Consider the following 20,727-nt stretch of genomic DNA (forward strand, 5'->3'; position numbering starts at 1 on the left):
TAATTAACGCATACTCAATTTATGAAATTATAAATGGTGTTATTGGATGAATTGAACTTACTCTTTCTTTATTTTCTTTTTTGAGTCATTTCTCAATAATGAGAATTGCATGTGGTGCAATCAATTTCTTTTGCATTTTTGAGTAATGAGGAGTGTCTTCACTTCGAGTAAGTCTGAAGGTTCGAGTCTCCAAATGATAAATTGCCAATAAGTTCCAACTTTTAAGGCTCTCAAGAGAGTGGCAAAATGCATGATAGAGAACAAATTTCAATGGTCAACCACCAGAATGGGCAAATAGGGCTTGACCAAGTCGATTGGCCTAATTGTCCAAACATAATTCGTTTAAATATCCACTTGTTTCTTGTTAACATGAATAAACATCCACCAAAAGAGCTAATACATTAGCAACATACAATTTTACAAAAATGTGGTCTTTGAAATCGATCAAACTGAAAACACACTAAGTTACATCAAACACAAGAAAATCATCTACTTTCCTGACGCTCCATGTTGTACAGAAAACAAATTAGTTCCTCCTTCCATTGCCTAAACTACGCTTGGTCATTCGTACCTCTCAAGCGCGCTATCAGTTCATCCTGCCATGACCACGCAGAAGTGAGCCAAGAACGAAAGTGAGCAAGATATGGGAAATTTTCAGTGTCAAACATATCTAAGCATACACAATCAATGGGCTCCTTCAAAGCCATCGATTGGATATTCCTACAGAACCAAGATTGATTGAACCACAAATGCACAGTAAAGGAGCAAAAATCGAATAAAATGTCCTGATACTTGCCTTTTTTCCTTTCAGGGAGAGACCTTTCTCCCTTAACAGAGCACGGAGTCTCTCTACAGTCAAACTCTGGAAATCCTTGTCAGGTCCACGAGATTTTGATCCCTCTATATGCTCAAAAACCAATATATTATCAAAATAACAGTATTAACATTTATATGAGTTTTTGAAAGGAAATACCAGTTCCCAAAAAAATAATAATAATAAAAGAATATCCGGCAATTAAAGAACAAGCTTGAATGAGCAGTGTGTGCAATTATCAACAGGTAACAGCAAAATATGCAAGGAAACCATTTTCAGGCAAATTTTACAAACATTGCATTCAAGACATGGTATCTCTTAAAAAATCTATTATTATTGATTGTTAGCTATCTTATTGCTGGGATCCTACAGGCCTAAAAGTGCGTGTCTGCAACCAATATCAACCCATGAAAAAAACAAATGCAGCTAGCCATAGAGCCTAATAAACACACTATAACTCCAAGGTAAAGAACCCTACATTAAGAGAGTATGATAGCTCAAGATATAATAAAAAATAAAAAAACAAAATAAGTCCGTAGACATCAAAAAAGAAACATCATATATCCATACTCCCTAGACATCAAAATAACTTCAACAGTGATGTTATAGGCAGTTAAAACTCACTTACAAATGGCCATGGATGTGAATATTTCTCAGACAGTAAACATGAATTAAAGTTTAAAAAATAAAATCTCAGAGGAAAAATTTAAGGGAATGCCATATCACATCAAAAGCTTAAGCTTATATGAAATAACCTAAGTTTGACCTTTTGCAGAATTATTTCTAAAACTAAAAAGGATCTCATCGATCATCATTTGTTAAACTAAAATCACCCATGCATTTAGAGGTACCTCAGCATTTCTAACTATATGTTCTGCAAAAGCCTAACCCAGCTGTTACATGATTTAGATATGTGGTCAACACATTCAAATTCCCATCATGACCTGAAATGGTTTGCATTCCAAGTAAAACAGATCCAAATCATCCAATCTAGCTAGTCAACCACTCATGGAGATTGAATATGAGAGCTCACCTTGTCGAGTACCAGCCTGATTGTTGGTAATGGCTCTCTTAGCTGAAGGCCTGCCATCCAAAGCTCTTTCTGCGACTCTGAAATATAAGAAAACAAGAGTACATAAGACCAACTGTAATCAAATATGCAAGCATGAAACACCCATGTGCTGGCTGCTATGTAAACAAGAGTTACCAATTAATGAATGTGTAAATGCATACATATGGAGATCATACAGTGATGTACCACACATGCTAATTCAGGGGGGGAGAGAGAGAGAGGGAGAGAGAGAGAGAGATGGGAACTGATACCTCTTTCTAGAAGCCTCATTAGCAGCTAAACTCTTTACATCTTTTGAACTGGAATCACCCTTCTGTTTCTTAAGCATAAGAGACCTAATCAGTATGTTCATTTGGTTTGTTTTTATCAGCTGGTCCTCTGGAAATACAATCATGGAAAAGTCAGATCTTACAGTTTCACAGATAATTTTCCCAAAATCAAGCTCCATTTGTGGAAAAGAAGTTATAACCCATATAGATCAGTTAAAAGTGATTATTTACATATCATAATAAGAGATAAATAGATGACAAAAGGTAATTAAAAAGTTTCTTCCAAAAGACCACAAAAAATAGGAGTCATTTGGAAACCAAAGGGGAAGTACATAAACTTTTCTTGAAGCCTAGAAATACATTGAGATGCTCGAGAACAACGATTAGATTTCTTTTGGTGCAAAGGTAAGCCAAAAGAACATCGATTAGATTTCTTTTGGTGCAAAAGGTAAGCCAAAAGAATAAAGAGTTGGGTAGATAGGAGGCCAATCCATCTTCCCAAAAATAATACAATCATGTCAAGGTTAAAAGGCGAATCGTATATTGTTCTTATGATTTGTTTGGTATGAAATATGGAAAATCGGATGGAAGGGAAAAGATAGAAGAGGGAAAAAAGAAAAAGAAAAGAAAGAAAACTAGTGAAAGGAAAGTGCATTTCCTCGTGTTGTTTGGTTGAATGGAAAGAAAAGAAGGCAGGAAAGGGGCATTACATGACCATTATATATATAGACATTCGTGTTTGTGTGCATATAAATATGACAGATTTGATACAAGGTTAATAAGGTCAATTCATGTGCCATATCCCCTTCCCCCATCCATTTTGCCCAATTTGGCAGATAAGAATTTTGCGCAGAGAAAGAGCTCCTATCTTCTCCCTTCCTTTTCCTCCCCAGGTCCCCCCCGCCCCCCCCCCCCCCCCCCCCCCCCCCCTCCTCGTTCTTGCAATTCTTCCTCTTGCAATTCTTCCTCACCAAACACATCTTTAGTGCTTTATGAAGAATCATTCAATTCGTGCATGACTTTGGCTTATAACCAGGAATATAAAAATTGAGCAGCAGTTATCTACTATAAGAAACTTAAACTTACTGATCTTTGTTTGAAATCAAAAAAATGGAAGTCTCAATTATGAATGTAACTATCCACCTGCTGATTGGAATGTGGCCAGAATTATTAATCAAACTAAGAATGATTAAGATTTGCAGCATTCACATTAATAGATTCCAAAAAAAATAATAAAATATCTTGCAATTTAGCAGGCGGAGGAGATTTAATTTCAGGGTAAAAGCTGAGACACTCTAGTTTCTTGTATATCTTCTTTAAAACATATAAATGAATATATGTAGTTAATAATCAAGTTAAGTTAGGTGTAAGAAATGCTACCTAAGGAGGAAATGGGGTCGAGGAGGGCAAAATGAAAATAATTTTCTTCTTGTTATGGGCCTTAACATATATTTCAAGACTAAGAACAAACCATATATTTTCTTAGAAGGTCTAATTTAAATTTAAATGAAACTTCTATATAAAGGACATTTGAAAATTTTGGAGGTGGCCATGGACTATACATAGATCTGTCGCTGCCTTCCAATCAATTTAAGTCTAATTGAAGTGTCCACTGACTGAACCACTCTCTGCTTCAAGGAAGTTTAAGATTTAAATTGCATACAGGAGGGACAGAATTAAAGGGTCTCAGATCAATTCTGACACGATTTATAACTTGGATCTTGTCTTTGCACAATTGCATACTGAACTACATTGCATATGTAAGCCTTTAATAAAAATGGATACTTATTTTTCTCTTTAATTTTTAGTTTACATTACTTTAGTTAACATAGTTATTTTTGCTTGGAAAATGGTCATGGTAGACTTTTAGTAATTGAAGATGGTGCTCAACACCTAGGAAGGCTTAACCAAGTCTCTAATATGTATTCAAGGGATATAGCAACTAGAATCTGGATTCATATTATTTGAAAATTCATATGGGTTGGCCTATGTTCTGATACAAAGTACAGTTTGAATACCAATATATCTTATATCCAATTGAGTAATAAATCATACACACCCAAATCCTAAATCCTAAATCCTAAATACACACACACAAACACACACACACACATATATATAAAGGTCACGAGGAAAGTTTCATAATTTTGGATATGTTACAAATTAATTATTTGCCTTAACAATTTTTTATATCTAGAGCACAAACTTCTCAAGTAGATATTAAAAGATCAACAGCTCAGCTATGTTGATCTTACTAACATCCAGATAAAAATAATAATAATAAGAGGATAAAAAAATTCATGGTTCCTCTAGAGTGCAGAAAGAAAACTAGAAAACTTTAGGAATTGAAGGTGACATGTACAATTTAGCACTTGTTCATTTTTCTGCTTTATATACCATGGGGGAAATAATAAAGTAGTACAGAAATATACCTGGGGGTGATGTGTTGTGATCGCAAATATAAACTCGCATGCCACCCTGCACAAATTCAAAATGTTAAAAAAAGGACATGAAAACAAAAGCAAGCATGACTATATTTAATGTGGCACTCTTTTAAGGTTGCATAACTCAGAGCTTTATGGATGATGATGTATATGTAATGGATTAAATGGAAGGTTGAGCTTCTACCTGGGTTTGTAGTAGTTTGATGACTTCACTTATAAAATCAACGTAAAAGTTGAAACAAGTAAAGAACATTTTTCACCCTACAAAAAATCTAAAATTAAAATATTAAAGGATACTAAATTACAACTAAGATGATGAAAACTTAATCTACTGCTTGAAGATGGTAGTAGTCTGCCTGTCCTTCTGTAAGTTTTGGCTGTTATATAATTTACTGTAGTACTTAAATTTGTCATTTAAAGCTCCAGATGCTGTAGAAGGTCAACAAGCTCTCCTTGTGGAACAATTTTCTCTCTTGCATGACACAAAAGATGCCATTATCTGTCTTTAAACCACTTAAATCTAAACAAAGGTGCCCATCCTAGAATCTATTCTTTATAAGAATCTGGTTAATAATTTTCACACAGTCTCTATTTTTCAACATCAGTCATTACCAAATTATGTCATTTCACATGCAGTAATCCAAATCAAAATGTAAAAAATTTCTAATGAAAGGCCCAATATAGATTCCAGAAGATGGCTCAATACTCGTATCGTTTCTGTTTGGCCTCACATTATTACAACACTGCTAGTAACGCTTGAGAGTTTGATTCATCAAGCATACAACTTGTCCTCCAATCAATCCCAAACACCATATAGCAGGCACACCCATTATCACTTTGAAAATGCATCTCACATTTTATTTCACTATTTTTAATCTTTAAAATTATTTTCCTAGTAACATGTTTTCTTAAACTATAAACATAATCGTACCACCCTTTTTCCTTGCTAGCAACAAATGCTATTGAATCCAGCTGCTTTTACATAACTAACACCATATCTCATTCTAGTGACGCAATTCATTCCCTTCGAATAATAAAATATTCTTTTGGTTTAGTCTGTAAGATGCAATGGTAGGACTACTAAATTTGTTATGAGAACATAACTTGGGAACTCTTCTAAGAAATCATAAATACCTGCTCCATTCTAAAATATGTATTCATAAGGGACTATGCCCTTTTTAGATTAGAAGTATAATTTAGGGCAAAAGCCATACACATAATGGAGTGTCTCAATATCTTATATATTTTATAAAATTTAGTTGTTTTTGGTGTTTTTTTTTTTTTTTTTTGATAAGTAAAAATAATATTAGAAAAGGCGTTCAAAAGGGGAACGCGTCCCAATTACAAAAGTGGAAGCAGGACTAAGGCCCCAAAGAATCCATTGTTTTTGGTGTTTTTATTGTTCTTGTTCATTCTTTCTTTGTGCCTAACTTCCTTGGAAAAATGAAGTGGCAACCACATAGTCCCTTCTACCCCCTTTTTCGAAATGTGGCATGTTTCAACTACCTTACAAGACAACCAGACTAATAAAAAGTAAATAAAGCTAATTATTCCATTTAATTTAAATGATAACAGAAAAAACGCAAATCTATGGAAAATCCATTAAGAATGAAATTTAATTCAGACCAATTTCAGAACAGTGTGTTCACTCCGTCTTTACAAAAATGCCAAACTAATTATCAGCCAAAGATATCTGTCCATATCAAGATTATAATATGTTTGCATAAGTTCCCTCATTGAACAATATTTCAACAGAAAGAGAACTGAAATCTAAAAAGACACATCTTTAGACCATCAATCTAATATCTCTCTAAAATCTTCTTCAAAAGGTTCAGATGATCCCTTGGAAGAGGAAGTATGATCTATTTCAACCTGTGCCTGAATTGACCGGAGTCAGTTACTTTTTCCTCGTCAAATAGCCACCCAAGGAAGAATGTCATCTTATTGCTACATTTAATCAATTAAATATATTAGTTCTATTAAAATTCTACTTCAGCTAATATATCTGAAACAGGCACCTTAAAAATGTCTGAAAGCCATTGGCAAGCACCGTCAACACCTCAAGGATATACAGACTCAGCAAAAACAACTGAAACATATTGCCGCTCATTCAAGAGAAAGTCTACTTATATCAAACTTCAATCATTCCCTCGTATGACGCATTCTCTTAACAAAGCCTTCAAAACTACAAACCTGGCAATCTCTCAACTATAACTGCAGCACCATTTAGAATTGAGAGTGACAAAAAAAAAAAAAAAAGTTGTAAAACATAAAACTAAGAAAATTGACACCTCTAGCCACAGATTCATACATGAGCGATATTAGAGAAGAATCATAAAAAAAAGAAGAAGATAAAACCATCTAATTCAGAAAGCATACTGTCTTACACATTAAACCGATTCTTTTCAGAAACTTTCTTAAGCTCCCAAGATTTTATTTGACCATTAAAGACATTACCTATCATCTTCTTTGCTAAGAGACCCCACTGAAATTCCTACTCACAATCTTCAGCATGACACCTTCCTTCCACCTTTAAATTTCCAGTAGCTAAAAATTTAACACCCTTTCCTAATATGTCCTTGATGGGAAATCCAACAACCAAATTCTCAAAAAGGCAAAAGTCTAACACTCTGAACTCAAGACTCAGACACGGTAATAATTGATACAGATACAGGAGAATCTGAACTCACCTAAAAAGGGCCAAAATCCAAAAAGATGACAGCAGCTGAATTCAAAGCTCATTAGTTAATACCAAGCAGTTTTATTTACATAATGACTCAAAGCACCGAATAATCTTCAATTATATACACAATACAGCTCCAAAAATTCCCATGTTTGATTTCTCTCCAAAGAGAAGCAAAATGGTGAAGGGAAAAACTTTGGGAACCGAGCAGAGATGAAATAATTACCGTATATTGCCAAAGCCTCCAAATATAACATTTTCAACGATACCAAATCCAACTCCTTCAAACCACAATAAGGACAAACAATCTACTTTCTCCTATTGTGGGTGGGTCTTGGTGCAACTGTAAGGTTGCTCCATTGTAACCAAGCCACGGGTTCGAAACAGTTGGAGGTAAGGCTGCATACATTTGGCCCTCCCTAGAGACTAGCCTTTCTCAATCTACCTTCTCATATTATAATCGACCCTTGTTCTTGTTAAATCTTGGGGAATGCACTGGACTAGCCTTTTTCAATCTACCTTCTCATATTGTGATCGACCCTTGTTCTTGTTAAAAATTGGGGGAAATCAACACAATCATTGAAAAAAGTGGACAATAAGATATTGCCGACTGCCACAAGAAGGAAATTGCAGTAAATATTATTGCAAGTGAAAGATTTGGCAGGAAATTGACTATTCCTTCACTAAGACTATACATTTTATAATTAAGGAGCCCATGCATTATTTAGGCGATCATGGCCTATATAGATAATCCTATAGAAAGAAAAATCTTGCTAATGGAATTGTATTAAGTATCTGTTAATAACCCCAAGGGGTTGGCTCAAGTGGGTAAGTCACTCAGCCCTAGTGCATCACGAAACATCAGGTTCAACTCCTCTTGGGTGCAAACAATTCTTTGGAGTCTAGGAAGCACGGACACTCCAAAATGGGCGAAGAATCTGTGTCCGACACATGTCGGACACGGACACGCGTTGGACACGTCCCGACACGTGTCGGACACGCCAAAAAACGTGTCTGAAATTTTTTTTTTTTTTTTTTTTCTTTTTTAATTTTCGGACACGGCTCGGACACATCACGGACACTCCGCGGACACTTCTGGAATTTTTTTTTTTTTTTTTTTTTGAATGCTGATATGTTTTTTTTTTTTTTGTTTTGTACTACCCTTTTGGTATTGTAAATGGTAAAAGTCCTAGGTCAAATGATGGATGGGAATAGATGATAGTACAATGACTTGTTTTTGTATCTTTTTTGGGGACTAGCCTTTAGGTTTTTGATATTGAAAAGGCATACGATCATGTGAGCTGTAATTTCCTTCTCTACCTATTAGAGAGGATGGGTTTTGGTGGGCAGTGGAGGAGATGGATTCTTTTTTGCATCTCTAGTGCTCGTTTCTCTGTCCTTGTGAATGGAGTGCCGACAGGTTTCTTCTCTAGCTCGAGGGGCTTGAGACAAGGGGATCCGCTTTCCCCTTTCCTGTTCCTTTTTGTGATGGAGGCTCTTAGCAGATTGCTGAAGAGGGCTGTGGAGTTGGGTTCTTTGAGAGGCTTTCGGGTGGGCAGGGATGCTGCTAGTCAATTGGAGGTTTCTCATTTGATGTTTGTAGATGACACTATTGTGTTTTGTGATGCGGAAGCGTCCCAACTGAGGTTTTTGAGATGCGTTCTAATTTGGTTTCAAGTTGTGTCTGGCTTTAAGGTTAATGTTGGTAAGAGTCTTCTTGTGCCTGTTGGGGATGTTCCAGAAATTGAGTTGTTTGCTTAGATCCTTGGATGTTGCACTAGCTCTTTTCCCATTTCTTATTTAGGATTGCCTTTGGGTGCCCCTTCGAGATGCGTGGGGAGCTGGGATCCGGTTGTGGACAGAGTCGAGAGGAGGTTGGCGGGTTGGAAAAAGCAGTACCTGTCCAAGGGGGGTCGGGTTACCCTGATTAAGAGCACCCTTTCTAGCCTTCCTACATACTTCTTATCTCTGATTCAGATTCCTTCTTCAGTGGCTGAGAGAATTGAATGATTGCAGTGCAATTTTCTTTGGGGAGAGAAAGGAGAAGAGTTCAAGTTTCACTTGGTTCGGTGGGATCAAGTGTGCCGTCCAATTCGGTTTGGAGGCTTGGGGTTTCGGAGGTTGTTGCCTTTTAATAAGGCTCTCCTTGGTAAATGGCTATGGAGGTTTGGGATCGAGAGGCATTGATTATGGAGGAAAGTTATTCCTAGCAAATATGGGGAAAGTCGTGGTGGGTGGTGCTCTCTGGCGATGCGTGGTCCAAGGAGGGTGGGAGTTTGGCATTCCATTCAAAGAGGTTGGGATGACTTCTGCAAACATGTTCGTTTTCGTATTAAAGATGGAAGGTGGATAAGTTTTTGGAAGGATCTCTGGTGTGGGGAGCTCCCTCTTGCTCTAGCGTTCCCACGACTCTATAGGATTGCTTCTCATCGACAGGCCATGGTTGTTGACTGTTATCATCTTGATAACGGGAGACTATCTTAGGATGTTCAGTTCAGGAGTCATTTTCAGGATTGGGAGATCGAGGATATTTCTCGTTTTCTGGAGCTGTTGTATAGCCAAGTGATTTCTTTTGGGGAATCGGATTGGTGGTTCTGGATTCCTAACTCGCATGGCCGTTTTGAGGTTAGGTCCTTTTTTAGATGTATTTCGGTTGGTTATGGAGATCCATTCCCTTGGAAGTCTATTTGGCGGTCCAAGGCTCCCCGCAAGGTCGCCTTTTTTGCTTGGACTTCTGTTCTGGGTAAGATTTTAACCCAGGATAATCTGAGGAGGAGGAATCAGGTGGTGGTCAATCACTGTTACATGTGTTTATGTAATGAGGAATCTGTTGACCACCTCTTTTTACATTGCAGCATGGCCAGAGATTGTTGAGATTTGATGCTTCGATTATTTGGGATCCATTAGGCCATGCCTTTTTCCTCTAGAGGGTTAATTAAGGCTTGGAGAGGCGTCTCTGTTGGGGCTGACATTAGGGACGCTTGGAGGACTACGCCGCTTTGTATCTGGTGGTGTATTTGGCTTGAGAGAAATAGGAGATATTTTGACGGAAAAAAGAAGCCTGTTTCTATGCTTAAGTTCTCTGATATTTCTATTCTTTTTTGTTGGGTTTCAGGGAGAGATTATAGATCTATGGAGGAAATTATTGTTTTCTTGGCCTCCCTGAAGGTCTAAGGCGTCTTTCGGCCCTTTTGTTTTCCTTTTGTTTCTCTGGGCTTCGCTCCCCTTTTGAGCGTTTTTGATAAAATCTTACTTACCAAAAAAAAAAAAAAAAAAAACAGTCATGAATGTTAATAGTCCTTTCTGTCTATGCTTCTGTATTTGGAGTAAAGTTGCAATGATGATTAAATGATACTAGTTATTATTCTAATGTCTTGTTTTTTATTTGGTTTTATAACTCTGCAACATTGTTCTTTTATAGTTTATTAGTTATGAGTTATGATTTGTATTTTTTTTTCATTGTGAGGTTGATGAAAAATAGCAACACTCGGTAATTTTTAAAGTACTACATCTATATATATACTATTCGCCGTGTCCCCGCCGTATCCGTGTCCTAATTTTTTTGGATTTGCCGTGTCGGTGTCGTGTCGTATCCGTGTCCCGTATCTGTGTTCGTGCTTCTTAGCTTGGAGTGGGTGGGTGTGTGTGTGTGAGTACCAATTAGGGAAAAAAATAAAAATAATTATCTGTTAATGCTACAAAGAAAAAAAAAAAAAACAAGAAACAAAAAACAAAACAAACAAAAAAAGGACCCAAAGAAAAAGGACCAAGAATTAAGTTTCATCATTTGTAAATTTACCTCTTAATTGATTTTTTCTTAAACTGCCACTAGTTAATCCTCGTTTTGGTTATACTCATTCTCCAAACATGTAGTTAAATGCCCAATACACTATACTATATAACATCGTTGGCCCCATATTTGTCCTTCACCTTGATGATGACTGAACAACTTCCAAAACCAATTAGACTCCTATGGATCAACTACACCTATACCCTAAGTCTGGCAGGACATTTTGACAGAATTTCATTCATATAGTAACATCTACTGTTCACCAAATATTGGATTCATAAATTGCTCCTTAATGTCATAATTTGAGTTTCATTTTTGAAGGATTTAGATTATAAATTAAATATTCTGAATCAACAAGTAAAATATAGAACTAGACATGTAGATACATTTATACAAAGAGGGAAGGAGAGAGTAAGGTAGATGTATTAATAGATCATAGAAACATGAAAATGCATTATCGTGGATTGACTATCTATAAGGAATAGGAGATGTAGGATTACTCTCTTATAGTTGTAGACTTGCATTACAAAGTTTATGAATTGTAGAGGTGCTTAATGAATACTGCTTGATATTAACAACCTATCTACTTGAAAAATGTCAAATCTTTATGTACAAGATATTACCCGATATTTAAATATTAATCCTCTGTTGAAGTGAAAAAACAAATGAAGATTATTCAGAAAACAATGGCAAATTGCAGCAATGGTGAACAATATTGTAGCATATAGTTTATGAATAAACATACGATTTGTTAAGCCCAATTTGCATTAACATTAAACCTTCCAATGTGTAACCAAAAACTATTGACTGACGAGACCACCAAAATCCTACACAATCAACTATTCCTAATACCATGTCTTGTTTTCTTGCAAAACCAAAAATTGCTTTGCCCATTGCTTTCAGAACCAAGATATAAACCCTAAGAATGCTAACCAAACAGTGCCAAAACAACTTCAATGCCCCAATAATACTACACCATTGATAATTGATAACAAATTAAAGCTTGTAGTTTCACATATTACCAAACAAGACTTCAAACCAAAAAAGCAAAAATTTTACAATCATTGCAACAAAACATATACATATAAAGCGAACATGAAACTAACACACCCAAGAACAACTAGGTTTTACTAAGGAGATTCAGAAAAGAAGATGAGTTAGGCGCAGAAATGAAAGAAATCACCGGATTTGAAGAGAGGACAGTGGAGGAGAACAGGCCGCGAGAGGGAAGATCGGCGAGGAACTTGGAGGCTCCGCCGGTCTGTTGGTTTGAAATCGACGGCGGAGCAGAAGAGCCTTCCATGGCGCCCAAAGCACAAACCCTCGACAATTTTGACACCAGAGAGAGAGTCAAAAGAAATTCGTCTTTGTGACTATACGAGAGTATACGTATAGATTTTCTTTACACAGGTCGCTATATATATGGAATTATAGGATTAGACCATCATTAATTATGTTGTTGGCAAATACTAGTAATTTATTGTAGACAAGGTTTTCTTATTTTTGGTACTTTTCTTTTCTGAGTATGCCAGTGCATTTACTTTTTATCTACTATTTTTGTAAGAATTTTGCTATTTGAACCCAATTGGCCTAAAACTATATATATCTTTTTTAATTAAAATTTTTATAAGTAGACATAATTCTGGCTATAATTTCTTTAATTTAAATTGCTTTAGTATGATAATATACGGAGTAATTGAAATGAAAGCATTTATCAAGAATGGAAGTGCGAGCAATTTTCAACTAGAATATCAATACTCCTTTCATTTCAAAAAAAAAAAAAAAAAAATGTTCATCTTCCTATTTTTGGCCATCCCAACATAATTGTCTCAATTCAAAATTTAATATACTATTTTTTAATATTTCTAATTTATCTTCCTTATCTTGAAGTTATAAAAGCACGTAAACCCACTACAAAAGGGTATACTTGAAAATTCATTCCCTATCACTATAATAAATAAATTTTTATAAAAAAAAAAAATAAAAAATTACACTCTTAACAAGTTAGATTTAAAAAAAAAAAAATTAATTAAAATTAATTTGTGGGACAGATGAAGCAATTTTTTTTTTTTTTTTTTTTTTTTTTTAAGATTGTCCCTTCTCAAATCACTTTCTACCAAAGGGTCAGTAGTCTAATGGTATCAAGTCTCTTACTTTCTAAAGGAAAGTTAGGAGTTAAAGTCTCAAAAAAGACGTGTGTGTGGTGAGTAACAACTAAGAAAAAATAAAATAAAAAAATCACTTTCACTCATGTTAATTTTTAATTAATGAATTTTTTTTTTCAATCTTTTAACTTTTTATTTGGAATCATAAATTTTTTCCTTCTTAATTTTCTGAAAAGGCTAAAAGTTGATCTAAATATAACCTAGAACATACTGGGTAGGAGTCTAGTTGGAGAAATCACATGGACTTGATTAGAAAAGGTTTCAATGTTTCATGTATTGGGGTTAGTCTCTGGACTAGCCTCTCAATTAAACCAACATGCTCCGGCCTGAATGCCTCGAGTATGTTGCTATTCTCATTGTATATATACATGTATCTATTCTCATTATATATATATTCTATAAATTTAATTATTACCCTTTTTTTCTATTGAAAATTTTCCTTAGCATCATGCCTCGAGTATGTTGCTATTTATAGTGAGCATGCAGTCAGCAAGACAGCATAGGTAAGAACAGCTTAGGGGCTTATGAAGGACAAATTGGGAATGAAAAATCAAAGAGAAAATAGAACATTTCCTGTGGGGCTAATCATGGAGGAGTGACAGTGATGGAGCAGCTCGAGAGATTGGCCAACAAAAGGACAAATTCAGTGCACGAGAATCTCGTCATTGCAGGGTCCAGAGAGGGTCAGATGCACGCAGTCTTATGTTCGTATGCGAAAAAGACTATTTCCTTATTTTGAACCCGCGACCTTCACCAGGTCATAACAGGACAACCATGTCGTTGCGCCACGGCTAAAGAACATGTGTTGAGCCAAACTTGTATAGTCACTTTCTTCAACAAGACTCGGGTGATTGACTTTGGAATGAACTCTTTTAACTTTTTGTTGACGGAGTGACCGTGGAAATGGAGAAGAGAGGGAGCCTTCATTGTTAGCTATCAAGAGGGGGCTACATTTTCTCTCATTACAAGTTGTTCAGTGTCCTACATTTATAGGAGATTCAAAAGGAGTGTCATGTACCTTGATTGGTTGTATTCAATAAATGATTTCTCTTTGCCTGGAAAAAACATTACAAATCATGTCAAACCAACAATTAGTTTATCAAATAGCTCCTCAAATGTGATAGAAACATTGCCACCATCTTCATTCAACTCTGTATGTGATTCATGACAAAAGGTAATGAACCATAGCAATTGTTACAGATAAAAAATCTATGACACATTACGAAATTATTACAGTACATTGAAACCTCTCCAGACAAATTTCAACGATGAGCTGAATTCCAACTGGTGCTTGATGATGACAAGCTTATCTGCTAAAGAGTCACGCCTCCTTCGTACTCTTTTCTTCTTATGGAATGCTAAAGAGAGCTGAATTCCAGGTGTTCCCTCAAATAGATCCAACAAATAGTCCTCCAAGTCCTCTGGTGTGTACTTTATGTATTTTCCAGCATGTTTTTCACTCTCTAGCTGACTCCCAAGCCTTCCAATGAACATGCAATGTGCTGGAATCACTTTCTCTGATACGGATATTCAAACCTCTTCGCGAAGTTGAGAATCCGGGGCCTTCCAATGAACATGCAATGTGCTGGAATCACTTTCTCTGATACGGATATTCAAACCTCTTCGCGAAGTTGAGCATCCGGGGCCTTCCAATCTGTCTGGATCCTACAAATTTCTACGCAATAAAATTCTTAAGCCTTTCCTTCAGGGCTGCCTTGGAATCATTACTTGTGCTTCCTACCAATTCCTTCATCCTTCAAACAATCCAAAACCAAGTTCCGTGAAGCTCTTGGGTAGCTCGTGGCATATTGGTGAATCTGACCAAGGCGCTTGTGAACCCATTTATCTCCTAAAAGCTTTCAAAGCTCAGAGTCCCTCACTTCCTGGAATATGTTTAGTATATTTTGTTCATCAGGAATATATATTGACTTGCATTATCTTCATACAATCTTGATTTCTCATTCAGGTTTAACTCCAGAGAGGTAACTAAAGGCATCAATCTTTATGATATTGGAGGCTTGTCTTCTAACTGCAAATTATCACCATTATCACTTAAAAGTTCATTCAGAGACTCGCGGTAATGCACCAACAATTTCACACAGTTCATTGCATATTGAGTCAATGGGTGAATCTCCCCACCTTGAATAGGTTTCCAAGATGTCTCACTCCTTGCAGCATTTTGAAATTTCACCAATGTGGCAATTGCTCCATTGTGACCCGGAAACAGTCTCTCCATGTGTAAAGTTGCATACATCTAACCCTCTCCAAATCTCACGATGGCAGGAGCCTTGTGCACTGGACTAGCCCATTTACCAATGTGGCAATTGCTATCTCACCCAGTTCGGCCAGTACTCCTCGTGCTTCACTGCACACTAACTCCTCCCCCAATTCATCAGCAAACAATGCCTGCAAATCGGGCAAAAAATCAACCAGCACTTCATACACGTCGAGTATGCGAAAGAGCTTCCTTGGGGAGGACTTCCAGCTCCCAAATGCAATTGCATTGCCAAAACTCATAAGATAAATCACACATCCCATTACAGTCTCAACAAAGAACTCTTTAATCAGTCCTAAACTACTAAGAATTTGTTCAAAAATCCCCTTTTCACAGGACAATTGAACTCTAACCACAATCTTAACAGCTTGAGTCCATTTCTTCATCTCATCTCATCCAACAAACTCCACTCAATCTTTTCAACTTCTTTCACACATAGGCTCAGGGTGTTTATATATGTGTGTCTGTATTTTGTATGTGTGTGTATATGCTTGTTGGTTGTTCCTATTCAGTGTTTTTTTGTATAATTATATATAGCATTTCTGAGTTTCTCCATGATAGCATTCAGCAACTGTCGCTTTCATTTCTCAATTCCCATCTACAATAGTCCTCTCCCTCACACACACAAGTGCTTTAACTCTGTATTTAATTAGTTTATTTTTCTGTCAAAGCAAACAGATCTTATTAATTCACACTTGAAATAAATTACAATGCTTCCCAGGAACAGAAATGAGGATAAAATTCTCGCAAGGCAGAGCTAATCTAGCCATTTTATTGTGTATAAAGGATTATTAATGGGTTGAACTAGGAATTTTAATTTGGGGTCCTATTTAGTACTAATCGTGTGAAAATAAAATTATATGTATATAAATATAAACTGTAATTTTTATATTATAAAAGTTTTGGTATGGTTTCCTACTATTCAAAGAAAGATTCAAGACATTCTTCTATAATTAGAAGTATTTTATAATCCCTTGAGCATATAAAAGAAGGCAAGAATGGTAACATTGACATTATTTTTCACATGTAATAGCAATGTGATTAATATGGTTTCTACTGCAGTATTTCACATTAACTCACATAATTCAAGAATCCACCCTGGAATGAAAGAAGAGGACAAAAGGCAGAAAAAAATTCTGAGTTAATGTGAAAGAATTATGGCTTCTATTGAATGCTTAATAAAACTACAAATATATAGTTGGAGTTAATATTTCTGATATTGAAAAAAAAAAAAAAAGTGTAACATACAATTTCATGTATTGCAGATTTACTGTGTCACTGAAAATATTATTAGCTTCACCAATAATCCCCACAAGAACAACTCCCGTCTTTGAAACGGTGGAATCTGCTAGCATCCCTGACTACAATAACCCGTCCAGTAACCATGGCTATTAACTTAACTGCATTATGGCAGTCACCGCAAATCCGATGGCTCTGCACAAGCTGCAATGGTGTTGAAGAGGAAGTGTTAATCAGCCCAAAAGCAATTGCCAGCTTTTCACTGTGGTACGATGACAGCCGCTCTTCCTTTTCATCCACATCAGGAAGCAAAGTTTTCCCCTCAGGAGCATAACCATGTTTTGTAATCTCCAACATCAACTTGTCTAATTTTTCATAGATTTCTTTTGTTTGGACATGACTCTTGTCTCCAGAAAAGAATGTGTGCGGCTGTTTCTTGATTTCTATCCAAGTGCATGCAGGCTGCATTCTCAAACCCCTTTTTTTCAAGGCGTGGACAACGGCTGCAGCTTCCTCCAACTTTCCAGAACTGTTATATATATTCAAAAGCATGACATAATTACTAAGCTTTTCTGGCTCCATTCCATAAATTTTCTCAGCTGCGAACTTTCCAAGTACCAAATTCTTGTGTACTCTACAAGCTGTCAGCAAGGCAGCCCACATATTCAATGTAGGCCGAAAGGGAGCATCTCTTACCAAAGCAAAAGCTTCATCTAGAAGTCCTTCTCGGCCTAATAATTCAATCATGCATGCATAGTGCATTGCTCGGGGCTTAACCTTGTGATCCCTGCTCATCGATTCAAAAATGTCCCATCCAAGATCTGATAAACCTGAGTAGCTACAAGCAGATAAAACAGCAAGAAAAGTGACATGATTTGGTGCCATTCCTTCGCGAAGCATCCACTTATATAACTCAACTGCCTCAATTCCCCGACCATGATTACCATATCCAGCAATTAATGCATTCCAAGATATGACATTCTTGTGGGGCATCTTTTCAAAAATATTCCGGGCGTCTTCTATTCTTCCCCATTTGCTATAAAAATCCACAAGAGCTGAATTAGCTACTATATCTAACCCAAAACCATGGCGAACAAGACCTGCATGAGCTTGTTTGGCATGTTCCAACGAAGCTAACCTTGCACATACTCTTATAATCATCGAAAATGTAAAATGGTCCATTTTCACACCAGAATCCTGCATCTCATAATACATACTCAAAGCTTCCTCACTATAGCCATTAAGTGCATAACCTGCAATAATTGAATTCCATCCTACTGTAGTTTTCTCCGGCATCACATCAAAAGCACACTGAGCATCCTCAATGCTGCCACACTTACTATACATGTCAATCAACGCACAAGAAACAAAAATATCTGCACCTACACCCATCTTCACAGCACATGAATGTAACTGTCTTCCGGGGAAAAGAAGTTCCAACCCAGCAGATGCCCGAATCATCATAGCATACGTGCGAGACCCAGCATCCGAAAACTCCTCCCACATTATCAGGAACAACCGGAATGCCTCTATGTAATCTCCGGTGTCCACTAGTCCCCCAATTATCGTGTTCCACGAAACCAAGTTTCTCTGAGGCATTTCATCAAATAATGCACGGGCATCAATCATCATCCCACATTTCACATGCATCAACAGCACCCTGTTCCTCATATACTGATCAATCTCAAACCCACTATCAATCATATAATTAAACACCCTTTTAACCCCTCTCATCGATTTCAAGCCAATGCACGCATTCACTAATGCATCGTAAGTGCTGCAACCCAATTCATAATCACCCTCACATTCCAAAATTTCGAACAATTCAAGTGCCTCTCCGTACCTCCTATATAGAACTAACTTTTCTATCTGACCACAAATTCCTGAACTTGAACTTCTGATCTGGGTTTCTTCCGGATGAATTTTTTTATCTACATCAAGGTCAGGTTTTTTCAAAGGCTTTTGAATGGGTCGTGGACGCAACTCTTGTTCTACAAAACAACACCTGATTCGAGAAAATGGGGCTCTCCATTTTCTTGAGAACAACGATTTTTCTCGGAAAATCTTAGGCTTTGTTAAATATGGAATTCTACAACTAATTTGAATATGATCCAATGATATGTTTTGGTAACGAGATAGTGGGATGTCCATGTTCAGTACTTTGTGAAGAATAACAAGGAACACAACAATAGAAGTGAATATAGACAAAGAAGCAGCGAAAATTTACCTCTGAAACGTCTGGATTCGAAAGAATTTGTGTGTAGTTGCTGATGATCGAAGATTTGCAGAGAGGATTGATGTGAGGATTTGGAGTTATCGTCATGTCCTTAGAGAGAGAGAGTGCGAGTTTTGAAAGAGGGAGTCAGCATTGAAAGATCCGCCGATGAATCTTTCGGTGGCGAAATGTGTGGGGTTCGGGCAGTTGGGTCTGTTTAATGAACACGGCGACTTTTACGAGGCTGGTTGTGACGGTGGTAGGTGAGTACAATTGATGGAAACTCTGGGAAGTTTGTGTAATTAGCAGAAAATCTCATTGTTACAATCACCGACGTCGTATTTGTCAGAGACAACGGCTAAGAACCGTGTCTAGCGGAGTTTGTATTAAGGCTTGCTTACGTGGTTGCGGCGTGGTGTAAAACTAGGGACATAGTGTCGCTATTTTTTTTTGTTTTTATTTTCTTTTGTTTTTGAGCAAATTGCATTGATATCCCCTAAAATTTAGGTTAATGCCAGTCAAATATGGTCAACGACTTATTTAACAATGATACTTCTCTAATTTCAAATGTCATATTTGTCCTTTTTATTTAATTCAATTCATTTATAAAATATTAGCCTTACTAATTGACGGAACTACCCTCATCAATAATTATCTTTCTTTACCCTAATCTCTAATTTTATTTTTTATTTTTTATTTATTTTTATTTTTTTTAATACCTAACCAACCACTCCCTCTCTCTCTTCCCGCTATTGGACATAGCTGGTATAAGTACCTAACGAACCACTCCCTCTTTTTTAACAATTAATGACACTCCCTCCAGTTATTTTTTTTTTTTTTATATATATATTTTTTTGTATAAGTATTGTTATATATAAACTATATATGTAGAAGAGATGAAGAGGTTAGTTTGATCAATTAAATTTAGTTAAGTGGTAAAATTTGTAATTTCATAATTTAAATGGAGTTGGTGACAAGTCAAAAAGTAATTTCATATGGTTTCAGAAGTATGGAGGATGTCAATGCACATTATTGAAATCTCAAGGGTGTTAATGTAAAAAAATCATTGATTGTCCGTTGAGAAGTGTTGACCAAAACATCAAAGATGTCACTGTAATTTAACACACACACACCCCCGGGACGCAGGCGGAATTTACATATATTGATATGCGCAATTTATTATAATATAATCTCAACAAGTATTAAATTTAATATACAAATATATTAATTTGTGGTTTAATTACAAAAAAAAAAAAAAAAAAAAATGAAATACTATGTAATAATTTTAGAGGGTATAACAAAATTTGAAAAAATTTAAGGGAGCCAGCACCTCCCGGGGGCCATGACCTCCTTAGCCTCCCACTCCCTACAAGTAAACCAGCAATTAATCCCTAAACTATGTTGTTTTACACGAAACCCTTGAAACCATGGTTTTTTATTTTAAAGAGGTGAAGGGTCAGTTTAAAAGTACCAGTATTAAATAACAAGTACAGTAATTTTTTTATACTTTACTCAAAACTGTTTTTTGTTTTTAAAACTTTTAAAATATATTTTCAAATAACTGAATCCTGAAGTTAAAACTTCATTTTCCCTCGTTGAGAATATTTTCAGTACCGTCATGAATGATATATAGTTTCCTACAACCATGTGGTAATTCTAATAGAGGGGTACGTTAAAAATAGTAAACTTGTATTAAAAACTAGACGTTTCATAGTTAGTGTAACTCACTCTCATTAATGAAAATTGAAGATGGCAAACATA

General features: G+C 36.2%; 2 protein-coding genes and 1 pseudogene across 2 annotated transcripts; all 3 read right to left on the reverse strand.

Annotated features, from left to right (window-relative positions):
- Positions 1-323: 323 nt before the first annotated feature.
- On the reverse strand, positions 324-12,473 carry LOC132303948 (uncharacterized). Its single transcript, XM_059801404.1, has 6 exons — positions 12,256-12,473; positions 4,588-4,633; positions 2,138-2,264; positions 1,848-1,924; positions 797-900; positions 324-596 (listed from the first exon to the last, which is right to left on the reverse strand). Exons 1-6 carry the CDS (start codon positions 12,373-12,375, stop codon positions 552-554), a joined length of 519 nt encoding a protein of 172 aa, XP_059657387.1. The 5' UTR covers positions 12,376-12,473; the 3' UTR covers positions 324-551.
- Positions 12,474-14,375: 1,902 nt separating this feature from the next.
- On the reverse strand, positions 14,376-16,549 carry LOC132303950 (exocyst complex component EXO70E2-like; annotated as a pseudogene).
- Positions 16,550-16,646: 97 nt separating this feature from the next.
- On the reverse strand, positions 16,647-19,238 carry LOC132303949 (pentatricopeptide repeat-containing protein At5g50390, chloroplastic). Its single transcript, XM_059801405.1, has one exon. It carries the CDS (start codon positions 18,900-18,902, stop codon positions 16,809-16,811), a length of 2,094 nt encoding a protein of 697 aa, XP_059657388.1. The 5' UTR covers positions 18,903-19,238; the 3' UTR covers positions 16,647-16,808.
- Between the last annotated feature and the right edge of the window lie 1,489 nt (positions 19,239-20,727).

This window comes from Cornus florida, unplaced genomic scaffold (genome assembly GCF_030987335.1).
Source record: "Cornus florida cultivar Cherokee Brave unplaced genomic scaffold, ASM3098733v1 CherokeeBrave_3.0.0_Hap2_Chr04, whole genome shotgun sequence".
Classification (NCBI taxonomy): Eukaryota; Viridiplantae; Streptophyta; class Magnoliopsida; order Cornales; family Cornaceae; genus Cornus; species Cornus florida.

What these genes read in the sequence shown, in the direction of transcription:
- LOC132303948 (XM_059801404.1), bottom strand. Translation starts at nt 12,375, where the DNA reads ATGGAAGGCTCTTCTGCTCCGCCGTCGATTTCAAACCAACAGACCGGC. An exon ending in TCAGGCTGGTACTCGACAAG is followed by an intron (nt 901 to 1,847) that starts GTGAGCTCTCAT and finishes TTGAGCATATAG; the next exon opens with AGGGATCAAAATCTCGTGGA. An exon ending in TCTCCCTGAAAGGAAAAAAG is followed by an intron (nt 597 to 796) that starts GCAAGTATCAGG and finishes TGGTCATGGCAG; the next exon opens with GATGAACTGATAGCGCGCTT.
- LOC132303949 (XM_059801405.1), bottom strand. Translation starts at nt 18,902, where the DNA reads ATGGACATCCCACTATCTCGTTACCAAAACATATCATTGGATCATATT.